This window comes from Micropterus salmoides, unplaced genomic scaffold (genome assembly GCF_014851395.1).
Source record: "Micropterus salmoides isolate LMB-PRFRI ecotype aquatic unplaced genomic scaffold, ASM1485139v1 Ms_hic_scaffold_16, whole genome shotgun sequence".
NCBI classification, from domain to species: domain Eukaryota; kingdom Metazoa; phylum Chordata; class Actinopteri; order Centrarchiformes; family Centrarchidae; genus Micropterus; species Micropterus salmoides.
Window position 1 is genome coordinate 30,812,337 of NW_024040707.1, and position 22,662 is coordinate 30,834,998.

Here is a 22,662-nt window from a genome sequence, read left to right on the forward strand (position 1 = left end):
TGCAACAAGGAGACAGGCAATAGTAGACATGCATAAGAGAGGATGTACCACATGGAAAACTTTTTTATTCAAGTGGCTACAAATAATAATTTGTGTATTTAATCCTGTTTTTATCAGATGGGGTTTCTATCACCAGTGCAATTTAGATTTAGTTTTAATAAGAGTTTAGTAATTTATCTTAACCGGATTGAAATTACTCTTGTCTTTGTGTGTTTGAAAGGCTGTTTAACACAGTTCTGCTATCAACCAAGTTGGTTATGCATGCCAGTAATACAAGTACAAGGGACAATGAAACATCACCTCACCCTATGTTAACACAAAATGGCAAATAATGACATTGAGGGTATCTTTATTGAACATTTTGAGGTTTTTACATCATCACCTGCATGCCACTTATTTAATCACAATCATTTTAAATGTAAAAGAGTGAGCGATATTCTTATTAACAGGGTTGTAATTCAGTGTGCATTTGATTTTCTTCAAACTAACCCTCTAAAAGGATGTAGCACCAACAACAGTGCATCAGCATAACCATGACAAGTAGTAGATGAGTATGAGAATAAGGAAAGGAAGGAAGGAAGCCAGTCTGGTTAAAGTCCAGTTTAACAATGGTTCTCTTTTTTCAGAAATACACACAATGGTCTGGCCAACATTATTTCATTCACAGGCTGTGTGTGTGTGTACATGTTTGGGTGAAACAGATGATGCAACATCTAGCCACATGACATTGGAGTGTCTGTATATCATTGAGAGAAGAGAGACTTTTCAGTATAAAATGGTGTCTTTGTTTGTCTTACAGCTAGTATACAAGTTTATGGGATTGAAGAAGTCCACTGTAGTCATGCTGACTAGTGCAGGTGCTCTGCTTGTCTCTGTGGTGTCTGTGTGTATGTGTAGCATTTCATGTGACAACACTGAAGAAATGACACTTTGCTACAATGAAAAGTAGTGAGTGTAGAGCTTGTATTTGCTGTCCCCTCAAAATACACACAGCCATTAATGTCTAAACCACTGGCAACAAAAGTGAGTACACCGCTAAGTAAAAATGTCCAATTTGGGCCCAATCAGCCATTTTCCCCTCCCCAGTGTCATGTAACTTGTTAGTTTTACAAGGTCTCAGGTGTGAACGGGGAGCAGGTGTGTTAAATTTGGTGTTATCGCTCTCACACTCCCTCATACTGGTCACTGGAAGTTCAACATGGCACCTCATGGCAGAGAACTCGCTGAGGATCTGAAAAAAAGAATTGTTGCTCCACATAAAGACGGCCTAGGCTATAAGAAGACTGCCAAGACCCTGAAACTGAGCTGCAGCACGGTGGCCAAGACCATACAGTGGTTCAACAGGACAGCTTCCCCTCAGAACACGCCTCGCCATGGTCGACCAAAGAAGTTGAGTGCACGTGCTCAGCGTCATATCCAGAGGTTGTATTTGGGAAATAGACGTATGAGTGCTGCCAGAGGTTGAGGGGTCAGCCTCTCAGTGCTCAGACCATGCGCCGCACACTGCATCCAATTGGTCAGCATGGATGTCGTCCCAGAAAGAAACCTCTTCTAAAGATGATGCAAAAGAAAGCCCGCAAACAGTTTGCTGAAGACAAGCAGACTAAGGACATGGATTACTGGAACCACGTCCTGTGGTCTGATGAGACCAAGATAAACTTATTTGGTTCAGATGGTGTCAAGCGTGTGTCACAGCAACCAGGTGAGGAGTACAAATAAAAGTGTGTCTTGCCTCCAGTCAAGCATAGTGGTGGGAGTGTCATGGTCTGGGGCTGCATGAGTGCTGCCTGCACTGGGAGCTACAGTTCATTGAGGGAACCATGAATGCCAACATGTACTGTGACAAACTGAAGCAGAGCACGATCCCCTCCCTTCAGAGACTGGGCCCAAGGGCAGTATTCCAACATGATAACGACCCCAAACACACCTCCAAGACGACCACTGCCTTGCTAAAGAAGCTGAGGGTAAGGGTGATGGACTGGGCGAGCATGTCTCCAGACCTAAACTCTATTGAGCATCTGTGGGGCGTCCTCAAACAGAAGGTGAAGGAGAACAAGGTCTCTAACATCCACTGGCTCCGTGATGTCATCATGGAGGAGTGGAAGAGGACTCCTGTGGCATCTTGCGAAGCTCTGGTGAACTCCATGCCCATGAGGGTTTAAGGCAGTGCTGGAAAATAATGGTGACCACACAAATTATTGACACTTTGGGCCCAATTTGAACATTTTCACTTAGGGGTGTACTCACCTTTGTTGCCAGCAGTAAACTCACTACTTTACATTGAAGTATCATTTCTTCAGTGTTGTCACATGAAAAGATATAATCAAAGAATGTAGAGCATGAAAAAGAAACACAGACAGACTAAAAAAACACACAAAGCAGACAGCAAACACCCTAAAAGGCAAGAAATAAACAAAAGCCACTCATGCACACACTGTGTCACCAGCCAGGGTCACGGTCAGGAGGTCGTGACGTTGTTATGCCAGCATAACTGTCATTTGTAATGGAAGATAGTAGAGTTCCTGAACGTGTCTTTGAGGATTAATTCTAATTCTGCTAGCCTCTGTTTTTGTAGGTATGTGTTTAACATATGTATTTATGTGTCTAACTTTATGATAGCCTATATTTTTATTGATCTTTGTCTAAGCTTTTCCACCACTATTCAGTTTGAACTGTGCTGGTGTATGTGTGAGCTGTGCCAACTGAGCTCGTAGTAAACACCCCTACACTATCCTTGTTTGGCAGAGGTTAGAGAGAAATAACCTCCATGCTTTTATGTGTGAGTGGATGTATTTGCATACTTGCTGTGTTTATCTGTTTGCGTGTCTGTATATTTGTACCAGGATTAGAATCACTGGAGAGTTTGTGCTGCCCTATTCAATTACTTCAAGTAAAGCTGGTTAAATTCAAAGTCAAACAATAATCCACCATATGGTTAGTACGCAAACACAAACTCTTACATTTCCATTAAAGGAATAAAGAACCATTCAAAGTATAGCATTCATATACAAAATTAAATGTCCACAATTCATATAATAAAGAAACAGACTTCAGATAGTGTGTGATTGACGTGTATATGTATGTGTGTATGAGGGACCACAAATGGCTTAAGAATGAATAAATAAATAAATAAATAAATAAATAAAAGCTGAAAATAATTAAATACATAAATAAATAAGTTTTATATATTTTTGTATTGAAAAAGGCTATTTCTGTATTTCTGTATTTATTAATGCATTTATTTCTGTATTTCCACATTTATTTACACCTGCACCTGTATGCTGATTGAGTGGGTGGTGCCAACATCAGTCTGAAGCAGAATTGGTTATAGCGATGTGATCGGATCTAGCCTTCAGCTCCCTACTAGCAGTCCTTGCAGTGGGCCACTACTCACCACACCTCAATATTTTACTATTTAGCATACCCACAAGCTGCCGGTCTTTTCTGCCCTCTCCATATGAAGTTCTCTGGGCGATTCATATGGCTCTAAATAAACTGCGTTACCCAGGAGGCACTATATGACACTCATCTGTTCCCATTCTCACCTTCCCGCTAATCTCTGTAAGCAGAGACAGAGGAGGGAGAAGATCGGCTACCTTGTTATTACACATTCTTTTCATAAAGTCATAAAATGACCAATCACAGTCTGGATGGGGCGAGAGAGTAAAACCACCATGTAGACAATTTCTCTCACAACCAATAAAAGTGAAATAAATACCATAATCTCAACTAATACGGTGTTGAAATGTTACAAATATTCTATAAACTACCTGTAGGCAGACTATCCAAATAAAGTGTAACCTCAAATATATTAACAGTATAGGCCTACTTTTTAGTTAATACTATAACATTATACTAACACACTAATTTATACTATCCTCCAGTTTGTGGATTGTGCCTCTGCAGATGTAGAGTCAGGATACCACGGTTCTAATATGTGGTCCTTCAAGCTTCATGCTGGCCTCCTCCGTGTGTGTGAACCAATACACACGCCAACATGTGAATGGGGAGTACTGGCACCTACATTTTCACTTCAAGCACTGGATATAACAGTTGAAACTTCCTGTATTCAAGCTGGTCAACCACATCCCACATCAGGTCCGCCAGCAGCCTCCCACTTAAGGCCATTGCACAAATTAATTGTCTCTACCATACTACAAGGTTAGCCACAGTAAAGTTGGCAGTAAGTCAGTGAACATTAAGAGTGTAAAGTTAATATTTAACAATACACTTCACTGAGAAGTGCAAATTAAATTCTACTCTAAGAAACACCCACTGTTATTCATAATTTACTCTTCATTAGAGTTAAACTTTTTCATTGAATCCTGAAAGTGGTAAAATTCACAAATATTTACTCACCTTAAGTGTTATTTTTACCAAACACCTTGTTGGAGTCCTTTTAAATAAAAATCTAAATAATTACTTCGTAGTGTTTTGCAGTTTTCTACTTTACCATGTGCAGCTTACACTTAAAGGGACGTTTTGAAAAATGTAAGTTTTTGAATGAAATTAATCAAATTTTCATTGCCTTATTGTCAGTGGGCTCAGAACTCACTTAGAAATGAAGCACACGCCTGTTTTCTCCAACTGCCGAGCAGTTGCTAACTTTATCCGGTGCAAAGTTATACCGCTATTCCAAATGTGGAGTGATTTTTTTACTAACGTTAGCCTATAGTGATGCACCCAGGAGCAGCCAGCTAACGCTATAGTAGCGCTGACCTTCCGCTGTTTCGTAACGTTCAGTTTAGGTTTATTGTGGTTTTACCGATACTCAGGTACACAGCTTCTCCACCTCTCCGTCGCTGTAACTAACGTGACCCACATAATATAGAATACTGCAACAAAACGGTCACAACAACCCAGAGGAAGAGCCATCCACTATCACTAGTTACAGTAAAGTTACTTAGTGCGGTCTAACTGCTATAAAGTGTGAAACAGTCTCATTATAATATCCATTCCAGCTCACTAGCCGTTTCGTTATCATCCAATACATGTAGCTGTGCTGACATTGCTGAGCCTCCAGTGACAGATTCACAGATAGTAAAGATAGTTACTGAAAAGCAGCAGGCGAGCTAACGCTGTAGCACGTTGGCTAAATGCAATAAATGTAACGTTATCATGTAATGAGCATGGATTAGTTCAACCTGCAGCTGATAAAACTATTCCTGTAACGCTGCAGTAGGAGTTTACCTGAGTTTCCAGCTCTGTCTGTTTTCCCTGTCTCTCTATAGCCGCTGTCACTCTTTTTTCGGGAGTATTGTGCCGAAATGCGGCTCGCTGCGCTGAATGAGTATGGCGCCGGTGTTGATCTGCCTCTGAGACGGTAACATCAAAGTAACAGAGCCTGAACATGTCTGGAGAAAAGCCATAGCCTGCATGCTGGTGTTCCTACGTTTATTGTGGTATTTCTGTATGGAAGTGGTAGTTTTTCGGATTATGCTCGCTCATGAGTTCAAGCAAGCACGCGTATGAGCACACGCCTGGTTGCAATCTTAGAACCGCACCGCTAGTGGTAAAAATAAAAACATTTACCCTCAAGGTTTAGTTTGTAGATTAGTGTTACAGCTCTATTATAACTTGCTATTAAACTGCACATTCATTTTAAAAGCTGAAAATCTTGTTATTAACAGTACATTTATTCTCTTAACACTAAAAATGTGTGTTTAAAGTGTAATTCGTAGGAGAATTCCAGCCTAGAACAAACGTCATTATCATGCCATCATTTTAATCTACCAATTGACTATAACCAAAATCTAACAAACAAGCCCCTGACAGAGTAGAAGACAATCCAATATTCACTAAAAATAAATAATCATGAACAACTGACAACTAAATAAATACACCAGAAATAGCAACCAATCAAAAAAATTTGCAAAGGAGGCTCTCACAATAAATATATTTTACACATCAACTTACATGTTTGACATCATTATGAGACGTTCTCTGGAAGCGCTTAATTCCTCATCCAGAATGACTGTAACATCCGAGCCACAAGCTAAAACTTATAGTGCTGACTTAGTTACGACGTCAAGCAGTGGCCTGGTGGACTGGGAAGAGCTGGAAGAGGTTGTCCCCTTGAAATCTAAGTGTAGTTCAGGAGAGAGAGGGAGGAGAGAAGAAATAAATAACATTTGTTGGTTTTTCACAACTAAAGTTTAACTGGGTATTAAGTTTACATTCCATGGATTCTGCTGAAAGAAATGGAATCAAGTTTTACTGTTGGGTTGCTGCGCTACTTCTTCAAAGAAGTCTGCATCCACCTCAGCTCCATTTCATCATAAACTCTAGCCTCCGCAGCCAGCTGGTATGGAGAACTCCATGAAAGCTTAAGGAAAAAACACAAACGGAGTCATCCCACATGAAATGCTCAAGATTAACAAAGTGTATATCGCGAAACACAGTGATACCAATTGACAATGATACTAATCTGGTCACGACAAATTAGTGGTAAAAACATCATATTGCATTTATTTTGACCAATACTACATATGATTAACAATTAGTTTGGGTAATTTTTTAGCATTTCAAATTGAATTTTTACTGCAAATTATTAAATATATCACTATGTGAAAAAATTGGGGTCTGCACCAAACAAACATGGCTTCTTATATCTTGAGAAACATTTGTAGGCATCGCTTCAGAACTATAGTTCTTCATCTTGAGGCTGTTTTGTGACACATTTTACCTTTTAACGAAAAAAGTCGCTTCTACGATTCACTTATAGCATTTGTATGTGTGTATAATATTTAACTTATTAGCATTGTCACAACAGACACAGTTACTGCTCTCTGATGTACTGACTTCGAACCAGTGTTCACAACGGCAGCTTGCAGCACTGTTCATTAGTCTGTAAATATTAACTGCTAGCACTATCTCTGGCTTTAGTGATATGTAGCAAAGCCTTTGACCACTTTGCACGTTAAGCCATTCTGGCAAACAACCAACTGACCTAATGAGAAATGAAGTAAACAAGGGCGTGTGGTAGGCCTGCACAGCATGAGGAAAATCTGCGATAACACCGTTATATATATATATATATATATATATATATATATATATATATATATATATATATATATATATATATATATATTTTGAAATGATGATATCACTTGCTGCCTGGTTGTTTTTAAATTCATTCTAGGGTTAAACTTTTAAATACAACTAAATGTTGTTTCTAGAGCAGCAACATTAAAGTTTACAACAGCAAAGCCACTATATTCAATATCTGACATCACAATACTGAAAGAATGAAAATCTCAGTCAGTATCAGTCTTTCCTCCTGTCCTCCTCCTCCTCCTCTCTGCAGTTTTTCACTGCCTGCAAGTAACATTACCTGGTAGAGAGGAGCAGCTCCTTTGTCTCAGCCAGCAGCTGAGTTTACAACTGTGTGCCAAATTTTAAGATACATGGCAAACTAAGGTAAACAGTTAGACTAACGTTACAGACAGACAGCTTTCAATTTAGCTTGTTTGTAACATTTGTGGTAAGGCTCCACATAGCTGGTTGACCACATCCATCTCAAAGTTCTGCAGGAAACCCATAACGCTTTAATGATGTTATATTGCGAAACTTCTGAGTAATTACTCGCCATCAAAGAGGAAGCTGTTTTTTAAGTGCTGTACCTTTAAATCCACAGAGGGTCAGCCACTTTCAATTAAAGTAGTAATTGACACATCAACAACACATTGTCAGATATTTTCCACACATCACCTGTGTAATATGTGCAGTGTTACTTCAAGTCCCGCCCTGTAGACATCTACATGCCAGTGTTCCATTACAATGATAGCGCTAACTACTATTCAGCTCCCTTCAAAATGACAGAACACACAACGTATACACAGATGCAACACACCCCGACTTGAAGGAAATTGTACCACACAACAGCTACACGGGTGCGGTACACCCCAACGTACGGGAGGTGTTCGGGCCTGCTCATCACTGCTTGCAGCTTTAATTAATGTCTGTTGTTGTTCACAACACATCGAGAATGATGTGAAAATGTAATTAATTTACGCTATTATTGTCGTTATTCTAATGGGCTTCATGAGGATGATTTGAATAAAATAGCCTATTGATTTATTGATCAGACATATTTTGGATATTTATTTTGGAAAAATTGGTATGTTAATCGAGTAATAGGCAACATTGTTTTTCTTTAGAATACAAAAAAATGTCGTTAATGAATAGACTAATCGAAAAAAGAATTGTTAGATTAATCGATTTAAACCACAGAGGATGAGAGACTGAGGACAGAGCAGATTAAAATAATGCTTTCTACATGTTTACTCTACGCACACGTGGATTGATAAAGTAATGCCTTTTTACTCACGAAGGTTTTCTTTTACATCACTTACACTAACGAGCGTAGCTGTGGCAGCTCGTCTAGTTTGGAGTTCCCTGCGGCCTCTCACTCTGCTGGCCGCTGTGTGCGTGTGCAGGAGCCGACACTAATCAGATTTAAATGACATGACTTGATTCTGACTTGACTAAAGGAATCAACCGTGGAGCTAGCATGTGTCATGTAGATGAATCGCTGGCTTCTGTCTACTTTGCGAAGAGACCCCCAGCTAACCAATCCTGCTTCTGACCACCCACTCAACCACCCACTCAATTAGCATACATTAGCGTAAATTAGCATTTACGCAGGCGTAGAAATATGGCAATACAGAAATAAATAAATACAGAAATGCATTAATAAATACAGAAATAAATAAATACAGAAATATCCTTTTCCATTACAAAAATATATTTAATTTTAATGTATTTATGTATTTATTTATTCTTAAGTCATTTGTGGTCCCTCATATATATGTGTGTGTGTGTGTGTGTTCAGGGGAAATCAGGCTGTTAAGTCCATTCAACTCCAAAGGTAGCAGTTCAGTGTAGTTCAAGTGAGTTCTGTTGTGAGAAGGATGGGTGTGTAGGTGTGTGGTCAATTAAGTTCCATTGGGAGGGGAATTAGGGTGTAGGTGTGTGTGGGTGTGCTTGGAGAGTTAGCTTTGCCAGTCCAGCAGGACAAGGAATCTCCAAGCTGCAACCGAGCAGGCTGAAGAGCAAGTTAACATGGTTGTCCACACCCACTCCAGGGATCAGCGCAGTGTCCCAAAGTCCTTTGATGCTCATTAAAGTTCACAAAGTCTAGACAGTTTTTGGTACCACTGCTTCTCCAGCACTTCTGTATACATCATTTCACTCCAAGGCCAGGATGTCTCAAAACCGGATTAATTTAGCAAACATTCTCTTTCCTCTTAACTTCTCGCTCCTCTGTTCTCCTCCATACATGAAATTTATCTTCTTCTGCCCAAACCACACCCCCAATAAAAAGCACTGTGAGAGGCCCACTGTTCCTCTCTACAACCTTTCTCAACCAGCAAATCAATTGCATATGAAGGCGAGATCCTGCAGTGTTCACTGATAAGAAACACAGGTGCATGTAGGGCTGTCGCAAATTCCACACTTTATCATAACATTTTGGTGAGGGAACGGCGCTTTGCACCACAGTGAAGTTAGTTTTAGGTTGGAATTCAACATCTATCGAATGTCCAAAGTAAAAATAAAATCCAACTTGTAACTAACTTCCCTCAACTGCAGGGAAGAAATTTGCATTAAAAATTACAGACAAGCCACACAACACAATCCAGCAGTGCCAGCCATGATGTGTGTGTCAGTCAGGTAACGTTAAATCACTTGCCTACTGACAGCTTACTTTATAGTTTGCCAAGACATGCTGTTGTTGTGATGTTAGCTGTAGCAGCAGGAGAGCTGAGTATGGCTGTCTGGAGCTGCTGTGCTGCTCTGGGACCGTCACGTCCTCTCATGTTAGCTTTGCAGCAGCAAGTAGCATCAGTTTGCTAAACTACAACCTACCTAACATTAGTTACATTACTTGCTGTGTCATTGTTCACTCTATCATGGTATTTGTCATGGTGTTGGATTTCTCCAGAATCGCTTACCCCTTATAATGCAGAGAAATATCCAGAGTTACAGTTGGAAATGCCATATTTCATTGAATTTACAAAAAATGTTCTATGTTGGGATATGTATCGGTCCATGAGTGGTTAGACCAGAAAAAAATACATAAAAATACACAGTCTCGTCCAGTCGCAGTGGACTAAACAGGCAGGTTTTAATGTTGTAGACAACATTTTTTTTGCAAGTAGTTTAAAGTTTAAACTCGTATTGTTTTGAATCATTGACGTAAACTCACCTTAGAATTCCCAACTAACAAATGCCCCCCCAATACAGCTCAGCGCCCCCCTTTCAAAAATATTGCTTCCAGCACCACCCATCGTCCTCAGAACACCCCCTGGGGGGCGGTACCGCCCCTGTTGAGAAACACTAGGTTAGACTAAGGCCCACGTCTTTTTGAGTAGACACAATCAATGCCACATAATGCAGTTTGTCCTATCTTTCTTTCTTTCTTTCTTGTACCTCTCTGCCATGCAGGGCACCACATCACCACATCCAGTTAATCGCTTTGCAAACAGCAAACTTTCTTTTGGTATACTGCTGTGTGTCTGCCAAGCGCTGTGGGGTGGTCAAGATGTTCCTTTTATGGTCTGTTGTTTTTTGTGGACTCCTGACTTAATGATGCCATCCAGGGCTCAAACTCGGCTGGAGACTGACTGTTCCAATCATGTCCAAGCCTTAGAATAGCTGCTTTGACGGCCTTTGCCAAACTTTGACTAAACTGTGCCTATTCATGATTGTGTCTCATGCTCCATACTTGGATGTGCTCACCACAAGGAGTGGTTATGGGCAGTCCACTCCTGACTGTGGACTGGGTGGACATTGGAGTGCAGCCAAAGGCTAATTAATGGCGGTGGGTTAAAAGAGATGAAAGCCAAGTAAATCCTTTGGTTAGCTAAGCAGTCAGATTTATTCAGTTGCTTTTTTAAGCCCTTGTAGACAAACTGTTGTTGTTGTTGTCTGCATCACCACATAATGCGGTTAACATTATGCCACACTGCTTTTGTGGTTGCAATACAGGGTGCAATCACTGAAAATCCACTTCAAATGTAGTTGTTTACAGCTTCCAGGAAAACAACCAGTATTTAGTATGAAGTGCATGATCTCAACACTATTTAATTTAGAGTCATCCATGCCAACCCATCAGTCTCTTAAATTAGTAGTTACTGTAAAGTATGTATTTATTCCTTTGAATATTAACTTGCCACATGACAACATATTTTATTGACATTTTAGGAATAGATAACAAGTTAACATAAAATATTCAGAAGTGTCTGTATTAACAGATAGAAAAGTTCAACCAGTTAAAAGCTAATTTAGAGGAGGTTGCTACAGTCTACAAAGGATAAAACAAAGACATTTTTAACCCAAACAAATAGCATTTGATAAAGCTAAATTTATTATCAGTAAAGTATCAATAGTGAAACAGTGTCTCTTTAGCTGCTACAAGGTCTAACTTGGCGTTGTATGTGCGCATGTTTTGACCTCATGGCTCTGGGCCGGTCTCTCTTTGGCAGTCGCAGTCTGTCTGGCAGTCATGCTCTTTGTCTGCACAGTTGACTGCTTCATAGGTAATCGGTCACTGTGGCAGAGAGTCAAAAGGATCATATTGGCCGAGACATTCGGGGTCAGTGCATTATCAGCAGTGACTACAGTGTCTCACAGAGCCAGGCTTCAGGCCTGGATGACAAGAATACTAATTAAAGCTGCAAGCAGCGTTGGATGAGCCCCTGGCACCGTGACGCGCATTGGGGCGTGCCATGGCCACAGCTCAGTTGACATGGCTCTAAATTGTCACACGCTTTGGACACTGCACGAAGGACCTAAACGCCCTTATGTGGCACTAGAGAACACCTGCTAATTATATGTTATGTCCCAGTATGTGAAGTGTGTAACACAATGTGAAAAGTAATGTGGATGTAAATTGAGTGATGATTGTCACATAGAGTTTACTTCCTATTGCCAGTAGCTGGCGCTATGACTATAACTTAATATTGTCATGTAAATGACTTCAGGACGGATCTGTTATCAAGCATATAAAGTTTGGTAAATGGAAACTCACAAGCTTCACAGCATAGCATCATCGATGTCTTAAGGCTTTTTTGAGACAGTTTTTAAGTGGATGTGGCCAACGTGATAGAAATAGAACGTCACAGCATAAAAGTAGTCACTTTCTGTTGTCAGTAGGTGGCGCTGTGACTATGACTGTATATTGGCATGAAGATATGTTCAGGGTGGGAGCCTTATCAAACATGTAAAGTTTGGTACAGACGTGAGCTTGTACACTTAAAGGTTCAGTGTTTAATATTTCTGAGGATTTATTGACAGAAATGCAATATAATATCCATAACTTTGTTTTCAGTGGTGTGTAAAAACATTACATAATGAACCGTTATGTTTTCATTACCTTAGAATGAGCCATTTCTATATGTAACCCCCCTTCCATGGAGGTTGCCATATTGTGTCATTAGGTTTCTACAGTAGTTGACAACGCACAAACAGCGCAACAGAGCGTGCTTTATCACCACTGTGTTCTTTTTCATTCATTTGTCATGCAGTTTAGACGTCTGTTACTACGTTGAATGCGTACATAGAAGAAGAAAAGGAAATAATAATATGCAGTCTCTGAATAGTCATCTGGTTTATTAGGAGTAAGAAGAGAAGTGAAATTTGGATAAATGGAGGAGTACACGTATTATTTAGCAGAAGCCGACAGCGCGTGGATATCGGGCTGTCTCCGATGAAGTATTTACATAGTCGAAACAGAATTGTCAAGTCCTGCCTGTAGTTGACAGATAGTCGAATCATCTGTGTGTTTTTTTGCGCAGCGATTGCGAGCATTGGGGGGGGGGGTTACACACGGTAGCTCTGCTTTAATCTTAAGAAGCTGCAGAGCTGCAGTCTCTATTCATTCAACTTGCACTGTAAATTTCCAACTAAACTGAGGCTTTTTGAAGACCCTTTTCTCTCTCTCTCTTGCCTGTCATTCACCGTGCATTCTGTGCTGCCGACAACAGCTTACATGTCGTGCGGTTCCTCGCGGGTCTATTTCAAGTAGTTGGCTATTTAAAAACGATAAAATATTCTTTGTGTGGTTCATCAACGGTGATAAATTATCCGAAAGTCCCGCGAGGTGCGACCAACTCAGCACAACACAAGTGAAGCCGGGGCTCCGTCTCTTCAGCAAGTGTTCCTCCTCTGCCACTACACACATACACGCTACGCCTACACATGCGCACTGACGACCCAGGGTTAGTTTTGGATTTATTTACGCACTTTAAAAACATTTATTGAAAGTTTTATTCTTTTTACATGTTTATTTACAGCATTAAACGTGGACATGTATATTGTAATAGGCTGTACATTAACTTATTGGGAGAAAACTGGTAGTTCTATGTAAAATCAGACGTTGAGCACCAGGGACGTCACTATGATTGAAACACAGAGGGGGCTTAGCCCCCAGGGTATGCATAACTTGCGCTTGCAAAATCTGGGGGTCTGGGGGTCGCTGCAGTGCAGCAGGCGCATGCAGTGAGAACAAGGAATAGAGTTTAACTTATATGGACTCTATTCAGCTCCACTGATTATAGTTTATTTCCGTTTACAAGTTTTTTTTTAATAATTGATTCTGTATTAATATATTTTGTCTACTGTGTAGCAGAAGGGAGTTACAAAACACAATTTCACTCTATAACTTGTTATATTTTGACAAGAAACCTACCTACCTGCCTAATAACATATTTTATCCCTTACCCTTAGCATTGTCAGATTGAGCACTGACCCCCCCACCCCTTCAAACTCTGCAGCAATGCTGGCAGCACTCATACATCTATTTCCCAAAGACAACCTCTGGATATGACGCTGAGCATGTGCACTCAACTTCTGGGGTCGACCATGGCCTGTTCTGAGGGGAAGCTGTCCTGTTTAACCGCTGTATGGTCTTGGCCACCATGCTGCAGCTCAGTTTCAGGGTCTTGGCAGTCTTCTTATAGCCTAGGCCGTCTTTATGTAGAGCAACAATTCTTTTTTCAGATCCTCAGCGAGTTCTCTGCCATGAGGTGCCATGTTGAACTTCCAGTGACCAGTATGAGGGAGTGTGAGAGCGATAACACCAAATTTAACACACCTGCTCCCCGTTCACACCTGAGACCTTGTAACACTAACGAGTGGGAAAATGGCTAACTGGGCCCAATTTGGGTGTACTCACTTTTGTTGCCAGTGGTTTAGCCATTAATGGCTGTGTGATGTGTTATTTTGAGGGGACAGCAAATCTACACTCACTACTTTACATTGCAGCAAAGTGTCATTTCTTCCGTGTTGTCACATGAAAAGATATAATCAAATATTTACAAAAATGTGAGGGGTGTACTGACTTTTGTGAGATACTGTATATGCATATTCAGTTAATGTGGAATTTAATTTGAAATCATTTAGCCACTTCCATTAGCATATCTGTAGTTTACATATAAGATGACTGGGCTGGAAATGTGATTTGAGGATTCTAAAGCCAAAACTTATGTATAAAAAATCCTGCATCACCAAAAATCTCATTCCTGCAGTTTGGGTTGCTACCCTTTTAGAAAGTATTTACTGGTGTCAATCCTGTTTTATTAAAAAGTTTGCCAAATGTCCCCCTTAAAAGAACTCTACATCATGACCATCTGAGAACGTTCTGGGATCGTTTTCAGGCGACGTTCTTGACACATTCTCAGAACGTTCTGGGAACGTAAAGTTTCTAGCTGGGTCACAACCAGACCCAAAACAGCCCAATAAAAACCAGACATGGGAACAGACAGAAAACTGGGTAAAAAACACCGAACATACAGACCACAATAAAATAAACAACAAAACAGGCAGAGATAACATACTAAACCCACAAAAAACAAAACTAGAAGAAGAAGAAACCAGAAGGTTAAAACACAAAGCAGAGAAAGGCAATCATGACACAATGACAACAGGGAAAACATATTGGAATGTTGTGAATACGTTTGTTATGAAACATTGTCATATGGCCAACAGAGGACCATATGGGAATGTTCTGCTTATGTCCCAAATGTCCTATTTGTAACATTGCTATGTGACCATAAAATAACCGATATGGAACGCCCCCCTAAAGTCATATAAGTATATATAATTTAGACGCAGTGAGAGGAGCCAAGATCAGTAACAACATAGTGATACTGGGGATGTTAATGTTACGTCTTAATTAACTTGCCATGACTTGTTGTCTTTTGGTTATTTTTGGATAGATTCAAAAAGTAAATGTCATTACAAAATACCAACATGAATGCAAGTCATAAGTATGAGGAAGGCATGTGATCAGAGGTGTTTAGTGCATATCTTTGCTGATTTCTTTGCTGTTTTTTGTTCCTCATTTTTTTTCTTTGTGCAGCTTTGACATCAGTATTTGTGAATCTGTGTGCACTGATGAATTTTTTCATCAAGTATTTTAACATATTCTCCATTTCAGTCATCCTGACAGACGAAGAGGTTCAGAGGAAGAAGGAAATGATATTGAAGAGGAAAGAGGAGGAGGCTGCCCGGGAGGCGATGCGGCCACGGCTGAATGAGGAGCAGGCCCGGATCATCTCGTCCCTGGTGGAAGCTCACCACAAGACCTACGATGCCTCCTATTCTGACTTCTCACGCTTCAGGGTTAGTACATTACCAACGGGTCATGATGTCATGCAACAGAAGGAAGACATTTTCCATTAAAAAGACAAATCAACACAAATTACATACAGCACAGTGTACTACTACCATTATTATCGTCCATTAATTATTCGGAGGAAAAATAACTACAGAAGTTCAAACAAATGTAACTGCCCCCGAGGTTGTACTGCATAGTCTGGACTTTGTGGCCATGGTACGAGAGAGGCAGACACGCTAGTGATGAGGCTAAAAACCATGGGCCCTAGCATCTGTTGTTAGTGCATCTCTTAAGGCATTGGAGAGTGAGTTTTACTCACTGCACAGCCGAGCTGCCTATTGTTACACTAACAAAAAAGTGTAGAACAGGTAAAACACAAGCTGTTATGTTGCCTGTGTAGGCTGTGAGAAACTAAACTACTTTAGTGTAAGAGCTGTGGCTCACACACTTTAGTTGTCTTTGCTCGTCATTAATTATTTATTATATATATCCCCATTTTTGGCATCTATCTAGATGAGTGCTATTCCTTTTTATTGTTGATATCTGTAATGGTTGATTTTATATTAATATTTTATGTGAAAAAAATGAATGGGTTTTAATGGGAGCAGAGACTCAACTTTCTTCCAACCTACTCAACTTTAATAGCTAAATGGTCCAGCATATGTGCAGCTAAAGACTCCGTTTGAGCTATAAGTGGCAGAAATGATGTTGATCTTTCAAAGTTGAAAATATGTTTAGTTTAGTAGATGTGCCCTTCCAAAGTGAAGGGGTTCACAGCTTTTAGGCGATTTTATCAGGTGGTCAGGTGTCACCACCTAGAATGTAGAGAGTAGGATTTGGTAGACTAGAATTTTTTTTGTGAACTGCTGCCAATCGTATATATTTATCTCCATAAGCACAAAAAAGGCATCAAAATGTAGCCATATGCCATTTTACTCTCAAAATGACAAAATCTTGCTCAGTGGAGGTTTAGTTTTTTAGATCTGAACCTTAATTGATAGGTCACTCAAAGTCGTGGTCTCATTTACTCCCTGTTGTAACTGCCGCATGAGTTCTCTCCCTGTCACCAATTCTTTAACTTGCTAAATTATCCTTCCTGTTTGGTGTGGACACATGATGTATATTTTTAATCTCAGGAACATGGAGTGAATATTCATGAGGACGGGGGTGATGTGGTCATCGGTGAGGAGGCAGGCAGCAGAGTTGTGGATGTATTGAAGTTTATTTAGGGCTTTGGCAGATGAACCATTGAGGATGCTATTGCAGTAGTCAATTCTTGATGTAATGAAGGCGTGGATCAAGCAGAGAAACGTAAGTGATGGGCGTAGACGGGCAATGTTTTTGAGGTGGAAGAAGGCAGTCCTGGTGACATGGTTGATGTGGTGTTCAAAAGTGAGGTTGCTGTCAAAGGTGACTCCAAGGTTGCAGATGTGTGGGGATGGGGACTGAAGTTGTTGGTGTTTTTGTGAGTGACTTGGGGCCGATGATGATCATGTCAGATTCATTGTAATTGAGTTGTAGGAAGTTGGTTTGCATCCAGGTTTGAGAGGCAGTTGGTCAGAGTGGAGTGGTGGTGTCGAAGGCTGCATGAGGTCGAGCATGAAAAGGACGGTGAGGTAACCGGAGTCAGAGGAGAGGAGGAGGTCAGTGGTTACTTTAAGGAGGGCTGTTTCAGTGCTGTGTTGTGAGTGGAATCCAGATTGAAATGGTTCAAACTGGTTGTTAGAGGTGAGGTGGTTTTGAATTTGAGCAGTGACAACACATTCCAGAATTTTACACAGGAAGGGGAGATTGGAGATGGGTTGGAAGTTGGACATGATGTCGGTTGAGACCAGGTTTCTTGAGGATGAGGGTGACAGCTGCAACTTTGAGTCGTGTGGGGACTGATCTGGATGTGACAGAGTAGCTATAACCTATGATTGTGCAGCTGCTCTTGTCACTTCTTTGCCTCTTGCTTGGCCAAAGCCATGAGTGCTCCCTTTATAAAACTAATGAACTTACACATCTACAAAACTCAGTGCGCATTTAGAAATATCACATTATACAGTGAAACACACATGAACACAGGAAGAACATACAAACTCCGCACAGAGCCCATGGCTGGAATCAAACCTGCCTCATGAATTGAAATTAATTAATTATTAGGATGTAATACTCACTCACACACAGACAACACGTCATGTTAATTAATAAACGTTTTTACTTCGTCAACCAACATTAGTTCGCTAGTGTGAATAAATCATTTGAGTGCACAACTCACCATTTCAGTAACGCTGATGGCATCACTCAGCTCCAGACTTCTGATAACAAATCCTCCGGCAATGCATCGGTGAAACGGCCGTCAGTAAAATGCATGTTGCAGACTGTGTATAAAAAGGTTGCAGGTGAAAATGCGACACGTTTGTGTCATCTGTCCTCCAACCACTGATTACAAACACCGCACGCAAAGATGCCATAATGAGATATGGAGGTTAATGCTTGAAATGCGATTTAATGTGAGACTAGTGGAGCAGACCAGATCGAGGATGTGACCCTCGGAGTGGGCGGGGAAGTAGATATACTGTGTGTAGTTGAAGCAGTGTAACAGTTCCAGAAATTCAGTGGCAGATTTGAGAAAGGTGTTTGGCTTGGGGCAGGGCGGTAGATAATGCAGGGCGGTAGATAATGCGGTGACAAGGGAAGTGGGACCAGATAATGTGAGATGATGACCAAGATGTTCAAACGACAAGACAGCTGGGGTGGAGATAGTGGTTACTTTGATGTCCTTCCTGTAGACCCTGGCCACACCACCTCCCTGTCCCTCCATGCATGGTTTTTCTGCATGGGTAAATCCTGTGGGTGTGATCTGGTTTAGTGACAAGTAATCCAGAGGTTTGTGCCAGGTTTCCATGATGCAGAGGAAGTCCAGTTTATTGTCCGTGATGAATTCGTTCAGGATGAGAGTTTTATTACTTAATTAATTACTTAAGTGTTGAGCAGGGCCATTTTCAGGTTGTTTTGGGATTTGTTGGGAGGACTGCGGGAGAGGACAGAGGTTGAAGACATTTACGTGTGAATTGTTGTGATGATGTGGTGAGGAAGTACGTTGTGACCACATTAAGGGGATGCAGTTTCTCATGGAGAAGTGGTATGAAAATAGGTGAGCAGTTGTGAGCATTGCAGGTAGACTGCAGCCAGATGTTGACACTGAGAAGTCTCCTAAAGCGCTCTGAGTCATGGGACAGAGTTGGTAAGGGACCCCTGATAAAAACAGGTTTACCACAACTTTTATAAGGCTAAAAAGTTAAATAAAATCATTTTTTGCCTGCTCAGATTCCAGACGAGCTGTATCATTATGGCCAATATGGACAATCACCAAGTTTGTGGAGGATGGGAGTGACTGCAGCAGTTCTGGTAGTTTGTGTAGTTCTGATAATACTATCGCCCACTATCAGAGTGGTAGGGGTGAAAAGGGGGCGAGGAGAGGGATGATGAGAGAGCTCGGAGGGGCACAGATGGTACTGCAAACTCGTGCGGAGGAGGTTGTTGAGCCAGTTGCATCAGGGCTGGAAAAAGGGATTTCCCGCCGGGTCCGGGGCGAGGTGGTCCACCAAAGCATTGGAGCACGGCCTCCTTTAGAATCCTGCGCCGGGCGGAGGAGATTAAAGTTGAGGAAGAATGTCGCTGAGATTGTTCTCTGGTGGGATCCCGAACCACCCGTTCAGTATCAGTGTTTTCAGCCACCGTTGGGGAGGAGGCTGCAGGTTTGGCAGACGGTGTGGATGGATCTTGGACAGGGACAGGAGGAGGCACAGAGGGATCAGCTGGGTGGACCGGGTTTGAAACAGCCAATGCAGCATAGCGGTTGGAGAGGCTCAAGCAAGGGGGAGAGTCGGACACTTTTGAGCTTTTCTTGCAGCCCCTGATCACAACCTCAGCCCATGTTGACCCTTGGTTTGGGGTTGAGCGGGAGGGCCGATGACCGATGGATGGGTCCCATAGGGCGGTCTCCTGATGGGTTGAGCTCAGCTGTTTTTTTGAGAACGGATGTCCTCCTTAAGGTGAGATATCTTTTTATTTGCCTTTTTCAGCAGCTCGCTGTGCTGACCGGTCACATCAGGCATTGTTATCATTTTGTTGTCTTCGACAGAGGGAGGTGGTGGCTGGTGAGCAAAGAAGGCCAGTACAGCCATGCATGATTTCAAACCATGACGTCTTAGTGTATTACCAACAGTAACCTTGGAAACGGTGGTCCCAGCTCCTTTCAGGTCATTGACCAGCTCCTCCCGTGTAGTTCTGGGCTGATTTCTCACCTTTCTTAGGATCATTGAGACCCCACGAGGTGAGATCTTGCATGGAGCCCCAGTCCGAGGGAGATTGACGGTCATGTTTAGCTTCTTCCATTTTCTAATGATTGCTCCAACAGTGGACCTTTTTTCACCAAGCTGCTTGGCAATTTCCCCGTAGCCGTTTCCAGCCTTGTGGAGGTTTACAACTTTGTCTCTAGTGTCTTTGGACAGCTCTTTGGTCTTGGCCATGTTAGTAGTTGGATTCTTACTGATTGTATGGGCTGGACAGGTGTCTTTATGCAGCTAACGACCTCAAACAGGTGCATCTAATTTAGGATAATAAATGGAGTGGAGGTGGACATTTTGAAGGCAGACTAACAGGTCTTTGACAGTCAGAATTCTAGCTGATAGACAGGTGTTCAAATACTTATTTGCAGCTGTATCATACAAATAAATAGTTAAAAAATCATACATTGTGATTTCTGGATTTTTTTTTTTGATTGTGTCTCTCACAGTGGACATGCACCTATGATGACAATTTCAGACCCCTCCATGATTTCTAAGTGGGAGAACTTGCAAAATAGCAGGGTGTTCAAATACTTATTTTCCTCACTGTATATATTCGATATATTGAAAAGTAATTGAGATCAGAGCTACGGTCTAGGAGATGTCAAAAATGTGTTTTTCAAAAAATTCAAAATGGCTGAAAAATTTTCTAGGGGGACCTTAATAGTCCATGAGCCTTTTTTGTAGGCATGAGGGACGTGGCCTTTCAAAGCTTGCATTTTTAAGCCTTATTTACAGTGCCGCCATGAGACTGATTGGGTTCATATTTCTATTGAAGCACATGCACATCACATGTTTCTAGCTCATTCCAGCTCACGGGAATTTGAGCCGGTGTGCAAGACAACAAATAATAACCAGAATGTGCATTTCCTAAATTAAATGCGTGACAGCTGTCAGCTATTAGATGTGACTGCCACCACTAACATTGCCAAGTGCTGCTCCACCAGCAATTTTTCAAATCATTACGTTACACCTTAACTTACAGCAGCACGACTTTTGTTTGTGGGCTGAAAACTCCTCTCCCAAAGTGACATTTATTTTGCTTACACCATAGTTTTAGGACACTTTTTATTACTGATGTGTTTTAAGGCACACTTTTAATCCGGTCCACTTATTTGAAAAATCGGACGGCCGGATCATTGCAGAGAGCCATCTAGACGGCAAACATGAAATCAGAAGCCTCATTTCCGTAAGCAGGTTCTAAGTTTTATAGCCGACGTTCTATGACCCCCTATCAAAGCCATACCAGCACAGCGATCTCCAGTTCGGAGCCCTTGCCTTTAAGCATCCATGCACTTCCCTTTCTAGCGATAGCTAATAAATAGATCACCATTTCATTAAATGGTTAGCCCTGTTTTCTCACTGTAACTTCGATAGAGGCAGGGCTCTGGACATAAATCACAAACACAAATCAGCATGTTGCAGGATGTTCAAATAAGTGCCCCAGATATACCCAGACAGTTTCATATACATAGGTCACTAGGGGGGCGCCACAAGTGCAAGAAATTGCGTGGCATTACAGAAATTATCACAAAGTTGTTAGCACTTCACATACTGGTACACAATATATAAATAGGGGGTGTTTCTAGCGCCACATAGGGGACACAGGAAGTGACGTTTAATTCCTTTGTGACCGTGTAAACATGTAAGAATTCGGGGCGTGTCTCCCGACTTCCGGCCGCTACATGGCACCCGCAGCACACTCCGTCGTGCATCACAGTGACCATTCGCCACAAAACAGGAAGTTATTATTTCAGTGAACATGCTCACATCTGCACCAAACTTTACATGTTTGATAAGTGTCCCGCCCTGAACACATCCACAAGCCAAAATTCACACATACTCATAGCGCCACCTGCTGGAAGTGACTACTTTTATGCTCTGATGAACCACTTCTTCTTCTTGTACTTCAAAACTATCTCAGAAAACCACTAACACATTGATGACGTCATGTTGTAAAGCGTGTGAGTTTTCCTTCAATGGTGTATCCATGACGTGGCAGCCAAGATACACGCTTCGCTGTGATACAGTACATGCTCAAATCTGTACCAAACTTTATGTGCTTGATAATTGTCCTGCCCTGAACACATCTACACGCCAATATTCATTTTTAGTGGTTGCACCACCTACTGGCAACAGGAAGCCCCAACGCGTGTCATTAAGTGCCTGCCCGATGCCGCTTGCAGCTGTAATTTTAATTGTATTTCTTTGTGTATTTGCAGCCTCCAGTGCGTGAAGGCCCAGTAACACGCAGTGCCAGCAGAGCTGCCTCCCTTCATTCTCTGTCTGATGCCTCCTCTGACTCATTCAACCATTCACCTGGTGAGATGCATAAAGAGTCCTTGTTTGCTTTTATGCTTCAGGGTTCACTTTACCAAGGACACAATTGTGAAGAGATCTATTGGTTAAAAGATACAAGATGCAGTTACTCTGAGCCTGCTGTCTGATTCTGCTTTCATACTCGTGTTTTATTGTGCCAAGCCCATTACTCTTTTACTCAGTAAGGTTCCATAGTGGAAAAACAAGCGCACATGCACGTACGCATACTTGTTAAACTCATGAAATTAAATGAATTGTGTTTTGTATTAATTGCTAGGACCTTTGCTCTTAACTACCATGAAATAGTTTGCGGAGTCAGATATCCAACCCACTGTGTTAGCTAGGATGCACAGTGATTGGTGCAATTTTGAAAATAGGGTCTTTTCT

At 41.4% G+C, this 22,662-nt stretch overlaps 1 protein-coding gene across 4 annotated transcripts in view; it reads left to right on the forward strand.

Moving 5' to 3' along the window:
• LOC119905960 (vitamin D3 receptor A) overlaps positions 1-22,662 on the forward strand; it is a 116,458-nt gene that overhangs the window by 80,690 nt on the left and 13,106 nt on the right. For all 4 annotated transcript variants that reach the window (XM_038723394.1, XM_038723393.1, XM_038723396.1 and 1 more), the window contains 2 exons: positions 15,443-15,627; positions 22,179-22,278. In XM_038723394.1, coding sequence (XP_038579322.1) covers positions 15,443-15,627; positions 22,179-22,278 — 285 coding nt within the window. The remainder of the gene's footprint in view (positions 1-15,442; positions 15,628-22,178; positions 22,279-22,662) is intronic.